This window comes from Brienomyrus brachyistius, chromosome 8, assembly GCF_023856365.1.
Source record: "Brienomyrus brachyistius isolate T26 chromosome 8, BBRACH_0.4, whole genome shotgun sequence".
Lineage (NCBI taxonomy): Eukaryota > Metazoa > Chordata > Actinopteri > Osteoglossiformes > Mormyridae > Brienomyrus > Brienomyrus brachyistius.
The window spans coordinates 26,604,448-26,628,530 of NC_064540.1; the positions used below are offsets into that span (position 1 = coordinate 26,604,448).

The 24,083-nt window shown below is 41.6% G+C and overlaps 3 protein-coding genes across 4 annotated transcripts; all 3 read right to left on the reverse strand.

The window, feature by feature from the left end:
• Window positions 1-1,778: 1,778 nt before the first annotated feature.
• On the reverse strand, window positions 1,779-5,581 carry LOC125747640 (tubulin alpha-8 chain). Its single transcript, XM_049023050.1, has 5 exons — window positions 5,423-5,581; window positions 3,584-3,806; window positions 3,211-3,359; window positions 2,365-3,045; window positions 1,779-2,253 (listed from the first exon to the last, which is right to left on the reverse strand). Exons 1-5 carry the CDS (start codon window positions 5,423-5,425, stop codon window positions 1,960-1,962), a joined length of 1,350 nt encoding a protein of 449 aa, XP_048879007.1. The 5' UTR covers window positions 5,426-5,581; the 3' UTR covers window positions 1,779-1,959.
• A 3,794-nt stretch (window positions 5,582-9,375) lies between these two features.
• Window positions 9,376-12,030, reverse strand: rabif (RAB interacting factor). The gene is made up of 2 exons (XM_049023885.1): window positions 11,146-12,030; window positions 9,376-10,488 (listed from the first exon to the last, which is right to left on the reverse strand). The coding sequence occupies exons 1-2, from the start codon at window positions 11,296-11,298 to the stop codon at window positions 10,231-10,233; spliced, it is 411 nt and encodes a 136-aa protein (XP_048879842.1). The 5' UTR covers window positions 11,299-12,030; the 3' UTR covers window positions 9,376-10,230.
• Window positions 12,031-14,835: 2,805 nt separating this feature from the next.
• Window positions 14,836-23,960, reverse strand: adipor1a (adiponectin receptor 1a). Of its 2 annotated transcripts, none has more exons than XM_049021743.1 (8): window positions 23,816-23,960; window positions 22,708-22,919; window positions 22,065-22,175; window positions 21,656-21,827; window positions 20,373-20,559; window positions 19,191-19,378; window positions 17,855-18,048; window positions 14,836-17,604 (listed from the first exon to the last, which is right to left on the reverse strand). In XM_049021743.1, the coding sequence occupies exons 2-8, from the start codon at window positions 22,852-22,854 to the stop codon at window positions 17,476-17,478; spliced, it is 1,128 nt and encodes a 375-aa protein (XP_048877700.1). In that variant the 5' UTR covers window positions 22,855-22,919; window positions 23,816-23,960; the 3' UTR covers window positions 14,836-17,475. The 2 variants fall into 2 exon arrangements, with proteins under 2 accessions (XP_048877700.1, XP_048877701.1); XM_049021744.1 differs by lacking the exon at window positions 23,816-23,960 and adding an exon at window positions 23,619-23,765.
• Between the last annotated feature and the right edge of the window lie 123 nt (window positions 23,961-24,083).

The window sequence follows — 24,083 nt, forward strand, 5'->3', positions numbered from 1 at the left end:
TTGATCGGTAGGTATCGAACTGGCAAGAGGAAACTAAGGAAATATGCATATAGTGATTACTAAGTATACGATCTGCTTATTGTGTCTGCTTATTTTGTAACGCATTTTTAATTATACAGTTTCGAATCATACACTTAACCTAAGCTAAAGTACATTACCCAGTATGGAAAAAAGACCCCGAAAGACTAAAACTCTTATGAGAAATATAATGTGTAAATATGCATCTTAATATGTTATATGTTTCACAAATGTACGTCAACAGCATAAGCTTATTTATATGAAGGCAATTACCTACTGTAACTTATGCAACAAAGGGTACCATTTTCAAGAATTACTTGAAAATTAGTTTTAATTACAATATTGAAAACTGGGGCGTAAACAGCATCGCGGTTTTCTAATGGATGAAACGGCTAAATTAAGTCTATCGTTGTATAAACTGGATGTATTTAATAGACTAACTTAGGTGTAACTCTAGAATCGATTTGCCAGACAAGCCGATTTAATTTTGTTGTCCTCGGGGTTGTCAGCACCCTGAGTATTGTGTACCATGCAGGGCCTTCCGCCGATCACGTAATATACGCAAGCAGTTTGAGAACACTATCTCAAACCTTGAGAGATGTCTCACTTGAACACGTAATAAATGCTCGTCTTTTACGTAGAATTTTTCAAGGCATGTACTCAGTGATTTCAATAGACATGCAAATCACAAACATAATTATTGCAGATATTTATAGCAAATAACCTATAACTGGAATAAAACACGACGCAACTGTATTTCTTGGCACGCGTCTTCAAGCAGACGCGTCGCATCCCGGCCAGTGAGGTCTGGTATGTTTCTGCTGCGCAAATAATTAAAAAAAAAATTAGAATTACGAATTAGTTGCATTTGTCATGCAGTCGAACAGCGCTTTTTAAGTACCGTTACGCTACAGAATTGGTTTGGTCCCTCGTCACCCTTTAGTTTAAAGGGTAGGTTTCATTGTTAATAAGTAGCCTACCTATCCCGCATTTGAAACGGGCGGGGCGAAACGGTCACGAATCTAATCACAATGTACTCGGGTTGGCCTGCCGACGTGGCAGGCTAAGACAAAAGTACTTTTGGAGTTTTTGCCCTGTATTAAGATATTAAAATTAGTTAACATACCTAAAATGGAGGCTGTTACCCCTACCATTTTGTTGAGTCAAGGGCATAACGATAAAGCCCGAAGCTATAGTGAATTGTTCTGGGACACAATCTTTCAATGTAACCATCTCCCATGCACGGACTTTAAAATTGATGTATTTCAAGCATCACACATACATATATATATGTGTGTGTGTGAAGTACATAATCCCTGCTTCTGGGAACCACTCAACAGTACCGAGTCTGGAACAGAATCATTAAGTGCGAGGGGGGGGGAAGGTATGTTATTTGCAACCATGGCAGTCTCGGACTAAATGACTTCATGAAGAATATTATACATACATGATACACCATTTTTATTGAATTTTTAACTGCTGGGGGGGTTCAAATTCATACCTTTACTGTGTTCATCTTGATATTGTGAATTTTGTTTTCATTGAAATTACTCAAACAATAACTTTATATCAATTTATCAAAACTGACAATTAAAATTTTTACAAATTCTTGTGACTAGTTGGGCACAAATGGCTTAACACACAGGTAGTTATTTTGTTATCAAAAGAACAAGATGTACTTTACTGGTAGGATTACATTTGTGAAATACGTGAAGTTGGAACTAAATTACTGCCACAACTGCATAAAAGACTACAGACAATTCAGCACTTAAAACATTTATTCAGACAGGAACATTTGTCACAGTATGGACTCCACAGCTTGTGGAGGTACTTTAATAGGAAACAAGATGTTTCAAGACAGATTTAACAGACAACAGAACAGTGCTCTGGTTTTTTGGCTCTCAAGACAGTGCTGGCTTGCTTGGCCTCAGGCAGTGAGGGTTAGAACTCCTCGCCCTCTTCTTCCCCTTCGACAGAGTCGGTGCCCACCTCCTCATAGTCCTTCTCCAGGGCTGCCAGGTCCTCCCTTGCCTCAGAGAACTCCCCCTCCTCCATACCCTCTCCCACATACCAGTGGACAAAGGCTCGCTTCGCATACATGAGATCAAACTTGTGATCTAGGCGAGCCCAGGCCTCAGCAATAGCAGTGGTGTTGCTCAGCATGCATACAGCCCTCTGAACCTTGGCCAGGTCCCCCCCAGGCACCACAGTGGGGGGCTGATAGTTAATACCCACCTAAGCAAAGGAGACACAACAGTTAGTCAATGCAGAATCATATTAGAAAAACAATCCATTTTTGCCTGGTAGCCTAAAACCCCCCCAATTAGCCATACAGGGAAAACTCACCTTGAAGCCGGTGGGGCACCAGTCAACAAACTGGATGGAACGCTTTGTTTTGATATTGGCAATGGCGGCATTCACATCCTTTGGCACCACGTCACCCCTGTACAACATGCAGCAGGCCATGTACTTTCCATGACGAGGGTCACACTTCACCATCTGGTTAGAGGGCTCGAAGCAGGCATTTGTGATCTCGGAGACCGACAGCTGCTCATGGTAGGCCTTCTCAGCAGAGATGATTGGTGAATAGGTGACAAGGGGGAAGTGGATGCGTGGATAAGGGACCAAGTTGGTCTGGAACTCAGTGAGGTCTACGTTCAGAGCGCCATCGAAGCGCAGCGAGGCAGTGATCGAGGACACGATCTGGCCAATGAGACGATTGAGGTTTGTGTAGCTTGGGCGCTCAATGTCAAGGTTACGACGGCAGATATCATAGATGGCCTCGTTATCAACCATGAAAGCACAGTCTGAGTGCTCGAGGGTTGTATGGGTGGTCAGGATGGAGTTGTAGGGCTCCACAACAGCAGTGGACACCTGAGGGGCTGGGTAGATGGCAAACTCCAGTTTGGATTTCTTGCCATAGTCTACAGACAAGCGCTCCATCAGTAGCGAGGTGAAGCCGGAGCCAGTCCCCCCACCAAAGCTGTGGAAAATGAGAAAACCTTGCAGCCCTGTGCACTGGTCTGTCTGAAAGGCAAAGACAAACGCATTATGCATGGTACTGCTCCCATCAATTCCCTTATAGCAATCACGAAAACGCCAATAAATCCTCTAGCTGGCACCTTTCTGTGTAATAAAAAAAATAAAAGCGGGCCCTATGAATATTATAGAATGACAAAGTAAAATATGTACCAGTTTGCGCACTCTCTCCAGGACTGTATCAATGATTTCCTTCCCAACTGTGTAGTGCCCACGGGCATAGTTATTGGCTGCATCCTCCTTGCCAGATATAAGTTGCTCAGGGTGGAACAGCTGTCGGTAGATACCAGTCCTAACTTCATCTAGAAACGAGGAGAAATTGTTCAACATTCAGCATGACGTCATGGCAAAGGGTACCCATGTGAAATTTGATTGCCAATATTGCAAAAGTTTGGTAATATTCAGCAGCTCATCCATAGGTATCTTTTGTGAAAATGCTACATAAAAGGAACAGTGATTATCTGTCATTACATTAAAATGACGCCATTGCATTTTAAGCAACCGACTTTTATACGCAATTCCTTACGGATAACAGCTGGCTCCAGGTCCACAAACACAGCCCTGGGAACATGCTTCCCTGAGCCCGTTTCACTGAAGAATGTGTTAAAGGAGTCATCCCCACCGCCAATGGTTTTGTCACTGGGCATGTTACCGTCAGGCTGGATACCGTGCTCAAGGCAGTACAGTTCCCAGCATGCATTGCCAATCTGCACGCCAGCCTGACCCACATGAACAGAGATGCACTCACGCTATAAGGAGAGGAAGAGGGGAAAAAAAGGTTAAAGCAATTAATTTCCCCACCCAATCTTGCTTGAAGCTTTTTAGAATTAATATTGGTTGGTGGATCTACACGGGTTTCTATTGTAATTCTTGTGTGGCCTAGACCAGGTTAACCCCTAGTAGTGTCGTGGTTTTTTCTCCTTCCCCGCCAAATCAGAAGTCAGAGGGCCACTTGTGTAGTATCCAGAATTCAGTCTTTATTGCAACAATGAAGTTACAACCAAGGCTGGACACGTAAAAGTGTGTCCAGTACTGTTTTACACCAATTTTTATATAAGTTCTTATTGTTAAATGATATCTCGTCACTTAAGCATCATCATTCCTTCAGCCATTCACAATAATTGTTTTTTCCCTTAATCCACACCCCTAGGTGATAAGTTTGTCCATCATTTCTTTTACCGTTTGGTCTCTCGGCTGAACATAATGGTGGCGCGAGCAGCTCCACTTGGTTTTTTAAAAATGCTCCGCCGTGAACTTCTGGTTAACTCAGGCGAATCCCTTCCTTCAGTAGTAAACCTTGGCAGTTTCAGCCTTTTACACATTGTCTAACTAGAAGGTTGATAATATATTTGTCCTTTAACATAGTGATAAAATATACGCTAATAAAAGTGAATATTCATAGATTCAGGACTAACATAAAGTAGCTAACAGAAACTCAGACTAACAAAAGGTGCAAATACATACTCAGTTGATTACATTGTGTTGATTACATTATAATGTTTACATTGTAATGTTTACATCATGGATATTTGCCATACTTTTTAATATCATAATACTTGAATTCTACGTTATATAGTGCTAAATAATATTCCATAGTAGTCAGATTGTTAAAGGTTTGTTAGGCATTGTTTTTTTGTAATCTATTTTTATTCCCGACAACTATGACCAGTATCAGCGCTTAAAAAATGTATAACACCCATCCAACGATATAATACGCATCGTTCAATGTGTTGACACCAATATGACAAAAGTTATATTAAATACATCTATGACTTATTAATCGTAAATTTGACAAAAGGCATTTGGGGAAATGGGTGCGGTCTTCATTTTTAGGATAATAATCGTTAGCTGCAGACTGTACTGTCTTTCGGTCGGACTCGTTATATTGTATCGTAGGGCGACATTTTTTCTCTTAAAGCTTTACTGCGAAAGAGGAAATAACGTCAACTCAAAGACAATGCTGGACTTGGACTTACGTCACCTTACATGGGCGAGAAAGTTGCCCATAAATAGGTACAGATAGCTTTAAAACTTGTAGTTTTCAAACCTTGCATGAATGGGCCCATAGGGAGATCCATAAATTCCCCCACATGACAACGGAGTATGCTAGAAAGTTGGTTATAGAGATATGCATTTAATAGTTGGCTTTCTGTCGGAGAACGATTTTTTTTATAAGTTAATAAATACAATCGGATCCATTGTAATTAATGCGTATATTGGTAATATTATAGCAAAGAGTACTGTTGAAATCTGCATTGTTCTGACGTTCAGAGACCTCCAATAAGGAAACATTTTAACTTTGGCGCCTTTTGATCTTATACTGAAAATTGATACAAATGATGCAAGAAAAGAAAAAAAAACTTACCATTTTGAATTTGGTGAGATGGTCACTAACTCTGGATTTAAATAAAGAAAGTTTTACTATATTTTCGGTAATGTAGCTATAGCAGTAATTAAAGCTCTGTCGACTTCAGACGCGCAACGTGTCCCCGCCAACACAGCAGTAATGGGAAAAAGTGCCGTCAGGTATTTATATACTGAGCTCAAAGTTCCGCCTGTCCGAGCACGACAATTGGCTAAAGTAGAAGCAGGAAGAGCCTCCTGAAGTTCTCATTGGTGCAAAACGCAAAATTAAACGTATACCATTGCGCCCTTGAACTTTGCCAGACGTTTAAAGCCAAGAAAAATAACCTAGGAACAAAACTGTCACAGTTCTGATAAATTTCCTGCTAAATATTATGTTTACACAAAACGTCATGCTGCATAATTCACTATCAGATAGGATAATTTTACACAAATAACATACTGGTTAAAAACCAAGTTCAAAATGTATATGTTAGTGGTATGTATGTCACTACGTTTAGGCAAAATTTATAAATGAACTATAGGATATCTGAGAAATTTAAAATAGACACGTTCTTACGAACTCTGATCATATATACAAATAACAGACACACTTGAATTTGACCTGTGTTTGTATGCATGCAAGGGGCTTCAATTTCGACCTGCCTCACCAAACTGCTATTCATGTAAATGAAGTGAGTATCATTACATATTTTAACAGACAAATCCCTGTAGAAAAATTGGGGGGGTATTCCGTTTTGTTTTGTACGCTAAGTAGATATTTAATTGCTTGAAATAATTTTGCTAGTCATTAATTGAGTTTTTCGACCTGCTAGATCACAATGTAAAAATGTTACATCTGATGACTGCCCTTGCTCTCTTTGGAATTTTTTTTTTAAGGTTTCAGCATTTCCTGTGGCATCATTGTATTCCTTTATTTATTCGATTATTTTACAATGCAGGGCTATATGGTTGCCAAGTGGGTGGCAGTTAGGGGTTTGGATCCTGTACCTGGTGTGTGTGCAGTTTGCATGTGCGCCATAAGTTGTGTGGGTTTCCGTCCACAGTCCAGAAACATTGAGTTAACTGGACAGGAGGTACCATAAATTGCTCATAGTTTTTGAATGTGTGCATGTCTTTGTCCTCTGATGAACTGACATTCTTCTCCTTCCAGCTCCTGTTGAACTGGAGAAACTATTTAAATAACTGGGATTGTTTAGGCACTTCGATAATGTTCCACCTATAAACCATAAAGCATTCCAGTGAGCAATTTAAACTAAAGTGCTAAGAAAAACAGCTTGTATTCATCCATCCATCCATCCATTTTCCAAACTGCTTATCCTCCTGGATTGTGGGGGGTCTGGAGCCTATCCTGGAAGCAATGGGCACAAGGCAGGGAACAACCCAGGATGGGGGGCCTATTGCAGGGCACACTCACACACCATTCACTCACACATGCAGACCTATGGGCAATTTAGCAAGTCCAATTAGCCTCAGCATGGTTTAGGACTATGGGGGGAAACCGGAGTACCTGGAGAAAACCCCACGATGACATGGGGAGAACATGCAAACTCCACACACATGTGACCCAGGTGGAGACTTGAACCCGGGTCCCAGACGTGTGAGGCAAAAGTGCTAACCACTGCACCACCACTGCCCCCAGCTTGTATTCAACACTTCCCAAAAGTACTCCAAAATTTGCAGTGTTTACTTAACTAAAAGTAAACTTAGCTATCAACGTAAAAAATAAGCTATGAAATAACACAGAACTGGAAATAAAAAAATACAAAACATGTAACGTTTGTTTCAGTTGCTTGGTATCTCCATCTGGAATTCCATACGGCTGTTCCAAATGGCAAAATGACATCTAATGATATGGCCTTGTAACACAACGGTTGCCCTAGAGATGCTACTATTCTGAAGAAAGGTGCTTAACCTGAATTACTACCATTAAAAATGAGTTATTAGCAATGACAATACTTTCAACAGGTCACCTACAAGTTATTCAGCTCTGATTTTTAGAATATCTATGATTTGCCTGCATCCTGCATGCTTCCTTTTCTTCTTTTTAAGAGAAAGTACCTAGTATATGACCATCAGACTACTAGACCATTGGCCCCAGAATCTACAGTACAATGATCCTACATGATCTGCAAGTCTTGCAGAGAGTCTTGGTGTGGTGGAAATGGATGGGGTGTGGTGAAAATGTGAAATATTATGTAACTCTGATTCATGTAGTTTTATGAAATATTATGAAATAATTAGTGAGCAATACTGGGGAACACTGGCAACAGAGAGGCCTGTTATTCTGGTTTTGGATTACAATGCAAACTGCTTATAATCCACAATTGGTTACTGTATGTCTACTGTGACTGTCATAAAACAATGTGAATAACTGAACATCATTTTAATACATCATCAGTGCTCCTGAAAGAACAGCAGGCTTGCATGTGACCTCCGTCTAACACCGTGAAACACCACCCCATTGTCTAGGTGGTGTTTTTCTGACTGCAGCATTGTATGGGTTATATAAAAAACAGCCTGGAACTGCTGTGAATCTAATTTCAAAGCATAAATGTTTCTTGGGTAACAAAGTTACCTCTGTTGCACTCTGTTGATGCATAATCTTTTCATTCATGCAAGTTGCTTACCTGTGAGCTTGCAGCTATGGAATGCAGTGCTTCTGAGAACTCTTGGTACCCCTGGGAAGCTGAAAGCAGGTGCCACGTTTTGCCATATCCTTACGTGGACATACACAGTGTATAGAATTATTAAGCAAATGTGTATTTTATTTGCATCTTCTCATCCGAGCAATTTCAAATTTTCAAAATAATCAAGTGTTTTGTAGCCAACAGACAAAGAAGACAGTAGAAGCATATAGAGAAAAAGACACAAATTAACTGCAGATGATTTGTGTCAAATTCAAGGGGAGACTTCCAGAAACCCTTTGGAATCAAGTGCCACCATTTTTCAAAACTGCAATCTGAACGGAATCTCTAAGTACTATGTGCAGTGTGCTGTGTGACTGCAAAGGCTGAAACATGACCTGCAGCCAATAAGGCTCACAAGCTAAAACATTATGAATGGGCACAGACATCTCAAGACTGATAGTACAAAAGATTTTGTGGATGAATGAGGTGAGAGTTACTCTTGAAGAAGCAGGTGGATGGGCCACTTTTTGTATACCTTCTTCTAGAGCCAACAAGGTGGTGGAGGGATGGTGTGGGCTGCAGTTAGCAGTGATGAACTTGCCTGACCTTTCAGACTGCCAGATGGTATAAAAATTAACCACAAGATGTACTGCCAATTTCTAGAAGAAACTCTTGCACAGGAAGAAGTCACAGCTTTCAAAAAGGTTATGATATGAATGCAGGACAATGCCCCTTTGCATGCAACAAAGTACTCCATAGAATGGCTAAGAAAGGCGACTGAACTATGATCAGGAAAACCCTTCATTGCCTGGCTTAACCCCCAATGAGAACTACTGGGCCTTACTAAAGTATCAGATATACCTACAGGGGAAGCAGTACACCTCTCAGGCAGCATCACGGGCAGTCCTAGCTGGCTCAGATAATATAGGACAGGATTAAATCAAAAACTTGACTGATTCAATAGACAACAGGCTCATGATGGTGATTAAGAAAGGTGGCTGTACAGGACATTAAACTTGGTAAAGGGGACTCTATAGAATGACTGATAATGTATTATTCTTATATATTATATGGACTGAATGGCTAAAACTCTTTTATTACTATTTCTGTAGATGGGGGGAAAAAATCCACTTAGGTTCTGTTTGCCTAATAATTGTGCACGCTGATAAGTACTTGTGTTCTGTTTTTGTCCGTGAAAGTATAATTTAACATTTTCTCTCTAAATACATTTACTTGGAGTAAAAGCCAACTTCCAAACTCATTTTTATTTTGCTAAAAATTATCTCCAGGAATAGTACTTGACTAATAATTCTGCACACAAGACTTGTAATTTTTTAGTAAAGTTTAATTTGTTATTCCAGTGCAGCTGGCATACACCTTATTGGGAACCCAGAGTTGGCAGTGATGGTGAATCTGCCAGAAAGCACTCAGTGAAGGGAAATGAACACCACTGTCAGGCGGCTTGAGGGTCAGTGTGCGGCTGCATCATTACAACTGAAGACATAAACCCACCAGTATTCATTATATTTGTGTCAGTCCCACTGTTGTATCAGCAACAATGCAACACCACCAACACCAAAGCAGGGTGTACTCTTTATCCTCTTCACAGAGCATCCTGGGAGAACATCTTCCTCTTGGAGGTGGTAATAATTTTCTCATATTCCTTTCTAGATTGCTTTGCGTAACAGACTACAAAGGCCAAAATAAGACTGTTAGATTGATTTTGAAGAAGCGCACATAAACACGGCAGTTCTAGGATCTATTAGGAATTGTGTGAAGACTGACAATGCTGTTACTGACATTATACTAAAGCCTGAAGTACCTATATCTTTTGAAGTGATGGAAGGGCAGAAATGCGATGTTAATCAATTGTGTAAGGTTCGATTCTGAAATATTTTTGAAAAGAAAAAAACATATCTCAAAATTAATACTTAAGAGTTACATAGATATTATTTTCTTCAGAACTAACATAGACCACTCACAGTCACTGAGCCAGTAACAGGCGACTTATGGTCACTGAGAGACTGAAGAATAGTAGGCCATTCCCATAATCACAACAGCAGAAGGTGAAATCCCTGTACAACAGTAGTCACAGTGGGAGGCTTTTAGGTAACTGTAACACCGCTGACACTAACGCCCCCCCACAATGCAATGCTGCAGTCTGTCTGCCGCAAAGTCATCAGGCATGGTCGACTCTGTCCAGCGCCACGTAGAAGCTCTTCTTGTCATCCAGGCAGTGCCAGCCGATAGGCCCGATCTCACAGTCTGCACAGATCAGATATTTGACCTTGCCCACGTCTTTAGTGAATCCCACATTCTCAAAGCTGTACATGTCATCTACCAGCCAGTGCGCAGTCAGTGTATCCCCATCCACACTGCCTTCCGTCAGGGCGATGCTCTCGGACTCCGTCTTCTTCCTCATGGATGGTAGAAACAGCTGGGGAAGAAAAGTAGCATAAGATAATAAGACATACCATGCAATGCTCTTTCACAACAATATATCCATATTCATGTCAGGAATATTAGATTTAAAATATTTTAGTAAAAAACTAAAATAACAGAATTGCTAGTAATCCATATATCTAAGGTACACTATCAGCATAATATCTTAAATTTTAGTCTCCAAATTACAAATGAGGGGGAAAAATCATTTTGTACTTTCCGTGAATATAACTTTTGATGTCTAATTTAAAAACCTACACATTTGCTTAACTGGTGCAAGAATCATGTGACTGCACCGTAAAATGTCACCATAAGTCCAAATTAAATAATTCAATAGAGAAAAATATCACAATAATGAATATGCCTTTGGGAGGTGTGAAGAATCAGACACAAGACAGGACATTCTGGAGAAATGCAGTCTGTATAGTCGTAAGAACCTATATCTACTTCACAGTACCTAATGATAATAATAATTACAACAACAATCAAGAAAAATGCTCGCCTATTTAACGCTTAACCCTTGGCAAGTTTCCCACTGAGACACAGGCAACAATCGGATTAATTTCACACAGATTATTACATCACCACAAAGCAGGAGTGTGTGATTGGGGATAATCCAGTCATAGCAAATAAATAATTGGTTGATACGCACCTCCTTTTCAGCAAAGAGCGCCGTACCCGGACACAAGACTTTAGAACCACATCGCTGGCAAAGAACTGACTTCGTATTTTTCCCATCTTCAGACACAAGCTGGGATCGGTCTGGACAAATCTCAGTAGAAGAAACTTGTTCAATTCTGTCCATACCGGCTTGTGTTATGATTTCAAATGCAAATAAACACTGGTGTCAACCAAATTTGAGTATCTACACCGAAACAACAGGCAACTGTTTTGTCGAGCTGTATAGAGTCTGTATCACAGCTGATGGAATAAAACTCACAAAAGTCAACTGCTAGATTACAAAACAAACTTGCTATACCCGAGAGATTATATCAAAAACACAAACACCACGTGGCAGCAAACTCAGCTTATAATCATCCACAACTACAGCTTTTCAATGGACGGAACTGTACAGTCAGAAGAGTTTTCCGCCGAGAAACAAACCACCCCGATTATTGGTTCCGCAAAATATGAGGTTTAATACTAGCATTACACAGCAATATGTTATTGCATATTCAATTATCAGTATATTATTTGTCATACAACCTACATATTATAAGTCGATCCCATTATTCGTCAAAGTAGGTTTTGTATATAAATGAGGGTCATTTCTGAATGAAACTGGCTGTGACCACATGGAAAATTATTGCCGTATATCGTTTAAGATCTATTTATTTATTTAATTGTTTGTTTGTTTTAACTTATCGCGCCCCCATGTATACCAGAAAATCACTCTGATACACGGCAAACTGCATTTTCTTTTTCCGGGACAATTATAGTCCATTGTGCAAGGTAGCAGCAAATGTCAGCGTACTGTTTTTGCCAAAAGAAAACAGCGAAGTACAGAACCGACAAAATCTACGCTCCTCTAGGGTGTGCTTTGCGGCATTTCCCGTCACGTGGGTGGATCGTCGTCGTGGTTACCATTGAGCTCAGAGAGCGGATCCTGCACATTCTCCATAGAGAAAGGTTTTGCCATTGTATATGGGCTTATAGAGGTGGACTCCATAGCGTAGGGTCTCCACAATGGCCTGGTTCTCCAATGGCCAAACTGCCCACAGCTCAGCGGGGGCACTAGTTCCAGGATAATTATTCGTCATTCTGGTGCTTACTGATGCAAGAACGAGCAACACATTCAAACGATAAATCAACATGGAGAAAATAAGTTACATAAATGAATGAATGAATGAATGAATGAAGTTCCTGAGTAGCATCAATGAGCTAAAAACTGCCGTACTGTGTTGTTGTGTCGCTGTACAAATGGATTGACAGTCCATGTTATCCCGCGTCCTTCCCCAGACTCTGAACAGGATAAAGTGTTAGAAAATGTATGAATGGAAAATGAATTAAAATTAACTTAATTGTAAAAGCTTCTTTAAAATAATTATTCTGCTGCTAATTGTGGTGCGAAACTCATTCATAAGCATTAAATCTATCTAATAAAGAAGCCTTTTCCCCAGCTGGCTATTATATGATTTAAAAAGGTTGCATCAATAAAAAATCTTTTTAAACCCGCAGTCTTACTGCTGAGTCACCTGTATAGCGTTTCTATCCCCAGTGAAAAGATGATACACAGCACCTTTGTTTGTTATTGTTCTGTGGACCTTGTGTTAACCCTGGCTATTGTTTACAGATGTATGCGACTGCTGAGTAGCCACATTGCTGTCTGGTTAATATATTAGACTTATCTCATGCGTAGTTACGTGCAAGATGGTAAGGAAGACTACATGAAAATCCTTAGTTATAATTTTAATTAATGGTCTTCATTATATTCTAAATATATTAAGTCTATTAAATTGTTTCTGTTATATTGTAGTAGACATTTATATGATCCTTATTTTTATTGTCATGGTGTATACGTATAATCTATTTTAACCATCTGTTTGTATATAGTCCAATTGGATCTAGCCTTTCTGTAGTGTAATTCGACCATTAACCTTTAATGTCTTTTGAACATGACTTATGTTAAATCACGTGTATACCGTATTAACTGTAAACTGGCGTAATAAAACTTAAAATATTTCATTTTATTTCTTTATTTTTTGCTACAGTTTGGTCGTAAAAAACAAAGGAATGTCAAATATTTTGGATTTCCGCATGTAATACGTTGTGAAATGGGAAGTCTTCACAGGGCATTTTTTTTACTGTTTTACATGCCATATGCCAATATCCAATATTGAAATATTTAAAATAAAAAACTCAGGAAAATATACTATAGTAGGTATCGTATGAGGCAGGGTAAAAGTTAAGGGTGCCATTAATTTACATACAACACATAAGCTAAAATAAATGTGAATGTACTTGCGCCCTCTAGTGCCCTGATAAAGACATGGCTGTGATCCTTCCAATTTGAAGAGTTTGAACTACAAGCTGCCTACTGTTTTGGTAGTCACCGCCCACATACGCATGAGTATAGGAACCAGTTTTTCTCTTTCAGCATTTAGAAAATTCATATTTTGAAGCAATATACTGATATAGCTCTTCTTGCTATATCACAGTTTGCAGTGTCAATACATTTGGGATATCCATCCATCCATTTTCCAAATTGCTTATCCTACTGGGTTGCGGGGGGTCTGGAGCCTATCCCGGAAGCAATGGGCACAAGGCAGGGAACAACCCAGGATGGGGGGCCAACACTCCGCAGGGCACACTCACACACCATGCACTCATACATGCAGACCTATGGGCAATTTAGCAAGTCCAATTAGCCTCAGCATGGTTTTGGACTGGGGGGGGGGGGGGGGGAACCGGAGTACCTGGAGGAAACCCCACAATGACATGGGGAGAACATGCAAACTCCATACACATGGGACCCAGGCGGAGACTTGAACCCGGGTCCCAGACGTGTGAGGCAACAGTGCTAACCACTGCACCACCATGCCGCCCCCATTTGGTATATGTTTAGGAATTTAGAAAAAAAAATAATCATACACATCACCTGTTAATTTATCAAGACTGAAACTGATGCAATTTTATCCTACAGTAAAAATTAGGGGGAAAAAAATCAGTCTAAGAGCATATACTATGATTGCAGGCTTTTACCACTACTTTTCTTAGTGTGCCATCACATTTCACCTTATAGGTTTATATAGAAGCCTCCATCAACCTCATGCCTTCAAAATGCATACAAGATTATCAGAGTTTGATTCAATGGAAGCCAGGGTGAGGCTGAATGACACAGTGATAATCCTCCAGTTAGAACACCACGTACATCTGTGACTCCTGTAAAAATGATCAACAAAGAACAGGAGAATGACCTGGGTACTTACAAGGCTGCAACAGGCTAGAAGTATTAAATTCCTCTGGTTTCAATAAAAATTAACAGAGTGGACAATAACTCGAGAGGAATAGAGTTAAGAAAAGTACCACTGAAGACAGCAGTGTAAGCAAGAATTCAAGAACTCACTGTCGAAGTTAAAGGCTGGCTTTAAGAACTTTAAAACTCTTAGAACACTTCGGAATTTGGTGGTTTCCTATTAGGGTATGCAAACCGATATATCCAAACAAGTAAGAGAGTTTTAACAGTCTACCGTTCTTTGCAAGTCTTACGTAGACGTGGGTTAGAAACTGTACAAGCAGCTATACCTTTATTCAAGAACTCATTTCAAAACATTTCACAAAGTCTGCTGGTTCTAGTAAAAATCAGTACTTGCTGAATATGACTCTAAATAAGAAAACAAGGTTTTAGCATAGTTAAATATTTATTGTAACATTTTCATTAAGATAAACAAAGCTTCTCGATAAATGCAAAAGGACACCACGAACATAATTTAGTAATTGTATGGATATTTAGTGTTTCCTACCCGCCTGTAATCATAACTTGTAAAACTATTGCAAATGGAAATAAACATAATTGTTGCGGCTTTAAAATAGGAATTATAAACAAAATTACATTTCCAGCAATCTAGTTCAAAAATGACCTAATGTTATACTTAATCCCAGATTGTACCCTTATCTTCCACTTTTTAGTCATACTAAAAGAAACCCTTTTAACATCAACTGTCTTTTTTTTAATAGCCTAAGGCACAGGAATACTAAGGGACAAAATGTATCCGTGTAGCACTTCTTATTAGACCTTACCAGATATTAGCTGCATTGTACATTACTTTGTTATAGTTAATATCAAGTGAGCCATATTTCAAAATTAATACCGAAGAGGCTGAGGACGGCATGATTAGGGTATGATGGCTCTGACCAGGATAACCTGTAGGAAGATTGATAATGATGAGGATCTTCACCAAGTATTATTAAATATTGTGTGCGCATTGGGAAAATATGGGACATTTTTTCAATTATAATTTTAGTGACTGTCTCCCAACATGAAATACAGATACCTGTTGAATTCCACAGCCAGTTTTGTATAAGCGCTCATAAAGGGGGCCTTGTTTCCAATGTGGCACCTTCCCCTGCCTTGTGGTAATTCAGCCAGGCTAAATCTCATCTGAGATAGCCCTTTCTCCTCCCACCAAGCCCCACTGCCTCCTCCAGCATTTTGTAGAAGATACCTGTAACAGTTCAGTAATTTGTCATTCCTAATAATACACAAAGCAGAAACATTTCTTGTAGGCGGTTACATTATGTACGACTGAAAAAGGAGCCAATTAGTTAGTGTGGAGCTAAATGTATTTCAGGTTCTCCAACATTACTTTTATTTTTCAAAATCGTTCAAATCCTAGCTTGCCCCTTTTCCAAATAAGCTGGGTACACACTGCAAACTATTTTTTGGCCATTACAAAGTGAGACCAATCAGCTGTGGTCTATGTAGGGGCTCCCTTACATCTTACAACCTGGATTCCTTCTACTTTTTAGCAGAGGTGTAAAGTTAAGCTTCAGAAAGTACAAATCTTTACAAAGATTCACATTCACTGTGAACTCAACTGGTTGGTTGAAACAAAATCTTGGTCTGGATTTATACTTTCTGAACTTGAACTTTCCATCTCTGCTAAGCAGTTTACAGGGAGTTCACAGGTGCCTTGTTTACTCTAAATACCGCAGTGACACTTCGACTCACCCATTAGCGGAGTCAAATTTGGCTCTCATTTTGTTTGTGGGAACTCCACTAATACAATTAAAATTAAAATCAAAATAATTAAACCGCTAATTTTACATGCCCCCCAGATAACTCACACAACCTCTTTGATATGATTTACCATACCCAAGTTCTTCTTGCACAACCTTTGAATCCCTGACCTTTAATCTGAAACATCACATCAAGTGCAATTACAATTATTTATAATTACAGCTCTGACCCATCTACACACAAACTGTGAAGTTATGACCACAGAGAGATTGTCAGTTTCACCCCCCAGAAATGGATAAACAGACCTCGGCCACTAAGTCTAGCTACTGTTCTTAATTGTGGTCTGCATTTTATTAGTTACCTGTCTATCATTTGTAGAAGGAAGATTATAAAGGGTTTGAAAAGTACACTCAACACCAGATAGTACAGGAGTAATGGAAGATAACATAAATGAGCTTGTATCATTAACAAATACACCTTAGTGATAGGATATGGTGCAACAAGAACTGAATGTTTAGAATGTGCATGACATTTTAATGAAGCGGCAAACGGCAGACTGTAAGGCATGCAATGGGCTGCGCTGAAAATTTATATTGTATTATACTTGCCAGGTAAACATCTCCTCCGCTTCGAAAAGTCAGAGAACTAGGGAGCTCACGAGTCATGGGATCCAGAGTGTGGACTGAAAGCAAAACCTGAGGTCTAAGATTATTTTGGAACCCTTGTGGTTTGCTTTGTAAAGTGTCCCCCGCTACCACCAATGACATTGTTTTAGGATAGTGTTACATCCTCTGCTGTGGGGCTTATGCTAGGAGTGGCCATTCCTATCCGGAAAGGGCCATTGTGTATGCAGGTCTTTGCTGCAACTCCCTAATTAGATTACTAATTAGAGGACTGATTGGCTGAAGAGTCCTCACACCTGGGTTTGATCAGCTGACTTAAAGGTTATCCCAAAAACCTGCATTCACATTGCCCTTTGCAGATAAGACTGGCCACTCCTAGCTAATGCTAAGCTCAGTTGCCTTATTTCGAGTCAGCAGAGGTCCCCAGTGCACTATATTTACAAAACTACGCCAAATAAAAAGGAAGAGGCATAACCAGTGTGGCAATAAAATGCAGTACAGGCCATCGTCAAAAAGACAGACATGACAGGATATAGGGGCGGGCAGAGCAGCAGTGTCTCTGTGTCGACCTGGCGATCATCTGTTCCACTGGCACCTTGGGGTGGTCTGAGAGCCGTGATGGAGAGGCACAGGTGTGGGTGGAGAGCAGGGGTGGTGGGTTTGGAGGAGGGCTGCATTATTAGAGCAAGGTGTCATCAGTACAGCCCCCCTCCAGCCCGTAACGGAATTCCTGCAGGTTGGACACACCGTAGAAGTGGATGAAGGCAGCCGCTACCACGAGCACATGGAAGATCTGGTGCGACTGGAACTGGAGGGGTTAAAGGAGATAACGGGGGAAAAAGTGATTGTGTGTGTAGATGTATAAACACAAATCACAGTCAAGACGGTATTGCTGGAAAAAAAAACAAAAAAAAAAAACTGAAATATCAAAATACTGAGATTTGTTCACAATCCCACACTGGCTTCTGAAGTTGATTGCAGTCATGCCGGCAAGGACCCACGGTGCACCCGTGGAGCTACAACTGCTGCAGCATAGGAGGACACGGAGCTGAGCTTACCCAGATGTCACACTTTCCTGGGAAGTAACGCTCTGGTATCCGTGCGGCATACAGGCCAGCGCCCGTGATGTAGAGGGCACCCATCAAGTAAAACCAGCCCATCTGGCCAACCGTGGTGGCCTTCACAAAGCCCTCCGCAACAGTGAAGTGCATCGTGGGTACGATGCCACTCAAGCCTAAGCCCATGAACACTCCTGCAAGGGTCAGAGACAGAAAGCATTTGGTAATTAGCCACTTATCTGGGGTGTGTGTCACTTCAGCATCACTGTAATCTTCCATCATCATCATCATCATCATCATCATGCTCATAGTGTTATGACACCAACAACTTGTTTATCTTTCAAATTCACTTCCACAATAGGCCAAAGGTGTCCACTAGTTCCTTAAGATTACTCTTACTTAAACATACCATGCATCCCAGGGACGGATTACTTACCGGGCCAGCGGGGCCGCTGCCCAGGGGCCCTTGGGGTGCAAGGGGGCCTGTGGGGCCCCTAGCCCAAAACAATTTGCAATGCTTATAAACAATGTATTTTCGTTTGTCTATTTCAGAAGGCCTACATTCTTTGATCCTCTGCCTACAAGGGCCCCTGACCCTATAGGGAGGGCGTTTGGCTGCCAAGGGCCCTTGAATTGTGGTGGTTGTGGTACTGGTGGTGGTGGTGGGGGCCCTCGCAAACGTTTTGCCCAGGGGCCCACACAACCCATAATCCGTCCCTGATGCATCCTACTACCAAAAATCAGAAACTGCGCAAACCATCCATTTTCTGACACTGCTTGTTCTTTTCGGTGAAATGAGGGGTGCGGTGTCTATTCCAGAGGCTACGGGCGCAAGGCGGGGAACAACTCTGCATGGGGCGCCAACCCATTTCAGGGCACACTCACACACCGTCCACTCACATGCACACCTACAGAGAGTTTGACAACTTCAATTAGCCTCAGCATGTTTTTGGACCGTGGGGGGAAACTGGAGTACCCGGAAGAAACCCCACGATGACATGGGGAGAACATGCAAACTCCACACACATGGAATTCCCTGTGGAGACTCCAACCCAGGTCCCACAGGTGTGATGTGACAGTGCTAACCACTGCACCACAATGCCGTCCCAATTGCACAAACCGTTACCAATCAAATCCTTCAATTAATCTCAGCACATTTTTCAACTGCGGGGGGAAACTGGAGTCATTACAAAAATGCTAATATTTTCTGGGATTGCTTCCTGGAATGTATGAGTGAGCCATGCCACCTTGTGTGCCCCCCGGCTTCCCTGCCACCCCCCTGACTGCAATGTGTCCCCACTGACAGAACAAGGGCAGCTGCACAGTGACAACACACCTGCTCTGGTAGGGCGATGCCGGGGCGTGGAAAAGCGGTCCCACTGGGCTACGATGATAGCGGCAATGCCCAGCACGCACACAATGGAGAGGTAGATGAGGCGAGGCTGCGGGGAGCAGTAGAATGAATAGTAGAGCCAGGGCACAAAGGAGCCCATGATGAGGAGTGCGATTCCCGAGTAGTCCAGCCTGGGAAAACAGAGGGCCAGTAACCTTACCAAAGAAATGTAACAGCATAATGAGAATTAAGGTCCTTCTCTGTCATCCATCCATTCACCCATCACTCAGGATTCTCACTCCTCCCGGAAAATAGTCAACCAATTTTCCAGTCATGGAAAATACATGGAAACAAGGAAAAAAAAAGTAAAATGTCCTGGAAAATCTTGTACAGTACTGGAAAATATTTCAGCAAATGAGTAATATTGCCATATGAAGTTTTGGCAATACCATTTGTTTACTGAATTTTTCCAGAAAAAAAAATTCCAGGTTTTTCAAGATGAGTGGGAATCATCTCTATCCTCTAACCATTCATCCTTGTCAGGGTTGCAAAGTATCCTGGAACCTATCCCAGAATGCATAGGGGAACGCTCTGGATGGTACTCCAGTGAATTACACTACAGGTAATTCAGAATTGCTGGTTAGCCTAACTGCATGTCTTTGGTATGTGGGAGGGAAACAAAGTACAAAGAGGAAACAACCCAGCCCTGGTGAGTCACTGTGCCACTCTTTATAAGCATGCGGAAAATCCTATTTAAATGTAGTGCAGAACAAAAACCTTATACACTGATACTAATGAAGTATCACTTAATAACCCTCAAATCACTAATAATGCTATGTGGTGCCACCTTGTGGGAGGGTTGGTGAGATGGGAACAAAATGTGCATTAGGTTCCATGGCAAATGAAATGAACAGTATTGCAGAGCTGATTACCATGTGTGAATCCCGAACCACAAGCATTATGCATTTTATCACTGGCTTCAAGGAAATTATTCACACTCATGTGCTGTTTAATCCTCATATTTTATAGCATGAGTATTTTATTGTCACTGAATTGTTTGTGGGTAGAGTAAGGAATGTGCTCAGATTGCAGATAAACTTAAGGCTATCAGGCATTCACTCATTTATTCAAGGTGAACAGTATAAAGAGGGGACTGGAAAGGTGTTGGTGTTAGTGGGGACTCACTTGGAGAACGTGCGGGACACTTTCTCGGAGTGGCAGTACACGGTGTGGAAGAGCCAGGAGAAGCTGAGACAGAGCACAGCACCCAGGAAAAACATGCCGAATACCACCTTCTCTTGCAGGGGGGCCAAGAAGTACATGCTAGGGCGCAGCATGGTGAGTGTGCCCAGGCACAAGAACAAGATGAGCCCTGTGGAAACAGTGCCAGGCACACATTTCACCCCAAGTGGTACCACTGAACGCCTCCAAGGATTAAGGTATTCAGTCATCCAGGCTTTCCACTGATGACTTATGTGACAGGTTTCTAGAGGCGCTTTCCCACTGCAGGGGCTTTTTTCAGGAACCAGAACATTTTCTAGGAACCATCAATCACCAAGAATAAGTACCTTCTGCTGAACTGGGAACTACTGGGGCTCACACTGAAAAACTTTGCTGATTGCTTGACCACAAGTACCAGCAGTAACGTGGAACTTACGCAGAAGTGCAGGGAAAAAACGAAGAAGTAGTGCAGCAAAGATGTAGCAGATGGAATTGTTTTTGTATGTCAGTCACAGTAAATGAATTAATGAATACATTGTTTTGCTTGCATCTCCATATTTCTGTATTTGAAAATTATTCTAATATCGCTGGTGTCAGTCGTAAAACTTGCCAGTGATTATTATTAGCAGAATAACATGAAATAATTTTCATTCTGGTGAAAATAAATGTTTGATTTGCTGGCCAGATTTAATAATAAATTATAAACATGCTGCAGGCCATATTATTGAAACAGAAATAAAATGCTGTGTCTTGTTTTGAACCAGTACAGAACAGGATTCGTTTTGACCGTGCAATTTCTCTCTCCAACAGTATACAAATGACTAACAAAATGACTTGTTCATTCCCCATCATTTTGGGCTTAGCAGTGTAATTTCATGTGAAATTACCTGTGAAGTTTAACCTAGGAAAGCGACACACGAAAATGGCCAGGAGCAACAAATGTTCGTTGAACTTCCGTGGGAAAGTATCTCATGATGTATCCCTACTGTCAGAACCAAGATCAGCCAACTACAGTGTTCCAAGTAAAAAAAAACAACAACATATAATTCAGTGAAATATTGGAGGGATACCACGGAGAAACGCCATTTTTAGTTTATCATAAGATCAATTTAAAATGTGTTTTGTCTAGGCCAAATAAAATCTAGGTGCTGACAATGGAACAGCTATGAATTTGACTAGAACAGGTGTATGTCCGCATGTGTGTGAAGGTGACATTCCTACCACCATACCACGATCACCCCGCTTACCCAGCAGGTGTGTCCAGATGTTTCCCGTTTCTGTGTGTATTCTGAAGATGCTGCCAAAGCAGGCGCGGAAGGAGGGCATGGGCGGCCGATGCCCGTGCAGCAGGTAATCATTGTCCTTCAGCCACTCCGGAAGCACATGGTATGGGATGACCCGCCAGCGCCCCTCCCAGACCTGTCACACAGGAAAGGCAGCATGATACACAAAAGAACTGGGCTGACCTGCTGTTCAAAGTCCCAGGAGAGTCAATAGTAGGTTACGTTGGATAAAAGCCTTTGACCAAATAAATAGGTAACGTACAGAGCTGTGCCATGATGAAGAGAATTTTTTTTATTGTCATTGTATATGTACAATGAAACTCCATATGACTTGACGAGAAGGACACAGGCAGGTGGCTGTTGACAATCGTACCTTGTACACGAACTCCTCCATCTTCTCCATAGCGTGGTGAGCCTGCAGAGGCAATGTCATCACCCGCGCCCCTTCGTCCTCCTCCTCATCCTCAGTGAGAACAGTGGGCTCCTGTGGGCACACAGCTTACTGAGAAAGTCATATACTACATTGGACTTTGACAGACAGCAGTGTAGGATAATTTCCTGTATACTTACTACGCGACTGCTCACGATTTGTTTACATACTAGGGACACTGTCAAAGTCATTGTGGATTGCAGGTGGTGCCAATTTGGATCCTACAGCAACCTCTACTTGATTATCTGTTATCAGGGGCCTAGCTGAAAATTCTGAAAATATTCTCCCCACTTCAGGTGGCACTTTCAAACTGAAGGTATACTGATCCTTGTTGAGCGAGGGTGGGGGACCCCTTGGTAAATTTTGCCAAACGGCTCCTGAAAGGAGGGTAGGTTCTGGGGCCCCTACAAAGTGCCCCCTGAATCTGCCAAAGCATCCACGCCCCTCCAGTGTCCCTCTCTGTGACTGAAGTCATAATTTTGATTGCTAATCATTTCCTCTTGTGGTTCAGGAGTAATACATGAGATTGCTCCCTCTTGATCTGGACAGTACTCCTTTTGCATTTCCAAGCTCGGCCCAAACTCACCGCTGAGGCGACCCGTTTTGGAGCTGCAGGTTGCCCTGGCCCCTCCAGCAGAGGCCCCAGCTCAGTTAGTTCCAAATCATCCTGGATGCAGCGCTCCTTTGATATAGGGCAATCCACATTGCTGGCCGACCCGTTGCGGACAGACATGGAGAACGAACACCCCACCGCCTTGTCACACTCCAGGCCTGGCACCGAGGAAGGTGCACTCTCCACTATGGGCACACACAAGAGCACAGTAACCTGACAATAAGCTCACAATCCCAGGTGAGCATATTACCTGCACGAACACCACCATGCTGTAAGCAACATATCATGAGCATGCCCCAGTTTCCAAAAGGAAAATTAATACATATAAATAATTTCTCAAAAACAAGCCTTCATATTCTTCCAAAATTAACACACTTGAGTCGATCTCACATAACACAGACCCACACTCACAGACGATAATTACCGGAAAGAAACAACTCATTATAATTAATTATGTGTGGAATGCTTCATTCTTTATGACGAACGTTTTTATATTCAAGCAATGGTATTAATATTTTCTTCAGGAAGAAACAGGGGACACCTACAGTAATTTATTCTAGGACTTTTCTCAAACGATTCGACGTTTCAGCTAATTGCTCCGGCATAACCCTCAACAAAATGTTTAGAATTTTATTACGCCAATATAACACCGTCATTTGTTCCATTAACATATTTTGAATCTTGCGACCGGATGATTAGTAGTTAAACCGCCAGCTATAACTAGCTTCCATTAAAGATGAGTAACCGCGGCACGCGCGCCTAAGCAACATTACACAGTACTGGTTACAATTAGCAATTACAGAACCTCTCTGCTTCCCCGAACTAACCTCTCCGCCCTTACTAACTTTAACTAATGCGCGAGGTCACTTGGCAGCTGAGCTCACCTTATATTTAGCAAAACCTTTGTTTTAATCGCGGTCACAATTCGGCAGATCGGTTTGCAACTTAAGAACAACAGACCGATCACTCCGGCTTTGGGGTTACAAACGCCGTACGCATTCACAACAAACCCCGGCAACAATGCCCGCCCACATCCAAATATCTCACTCGCCTGGGCGTTTGAAAATCGATTAAACTCTACCTGTGAGTGTTCGTCCTAGTTGTCACCCAGCACCGGTTGACGGTGAGCAAGTCCCCGACTCCGGAAGGCAACAAAAACAGGTCTGCGTGCGGAGCGAATGTAATGTACTTTTGTATGGCTTTACGCAGTCTCATCACCCATGGCTCAGTAGCTCCCCCTGCTGGATGCGGGGGAGCGCAGCATAATACAGCGGGCTGCTTGTGAGGTGACTGGCGCCCCCGGATAATTCTCGCGAAACAAAAGCAGCAGAACACTTACTAAGGCTAAG

Excerpts from the sequence above, each read along its gene's own strand:
- rabif (XM_049023885.1), bottom strand. The coding sequence starts at position 11,298 with ATGGACAGAATTGAACAAGTTTCTTCTACTGAGATTTGTCCAGACCGA. Across the intron at positions 10,489-11,145 it reads CGCTCTTTGCTGAAAAGGAG|CTGTTTCTACCATCCATGAG; the intron begins GTGCGTATCAAC and ends TTTCTTCCCCAG.
- adipor1a (XM_049021743.1), bottom strand. The coding sequence starts at position 22,854 with ATGTCTGTCCGCAACGGGTCGGCCAGCAATGTGGATTGCCCTATATCA. Across the intron at positions 20,560-21,655 it reads CATCTGGACACACCTGCTGG|GGCTCATCTTGTTCTTGTGC; the intron begins GTAAGCGGGGTG and ends CTGTTTCCACAG. Across the intron at positions 17,605-17,854 it reads CAGGAAAGTGTGACATCTGG|TTCCAGTCGCACCAGATCTT; the intron begins GTAAGCTCAGCT and ends TAACCCCTCCAG.
- LOC125747640 (XM_049023050.1), bottom strand. Across the intron at positions 3,360-3,583 it reads CCTGGAGCCAGCTGTTATCC|ATGAAGTTAGGACTGGTATC; the intron begins GTAAGGAATTGC and ends CCTCGTTTCTAG. Across the intron at positions 2,254-2,364 it reads GGTGCCCCACCGGCTTCAAG|GTGGGTATTAACTATCAGCC; the intron begins GTGAGTTTTCCC and ends TCCTTTGCTTAG.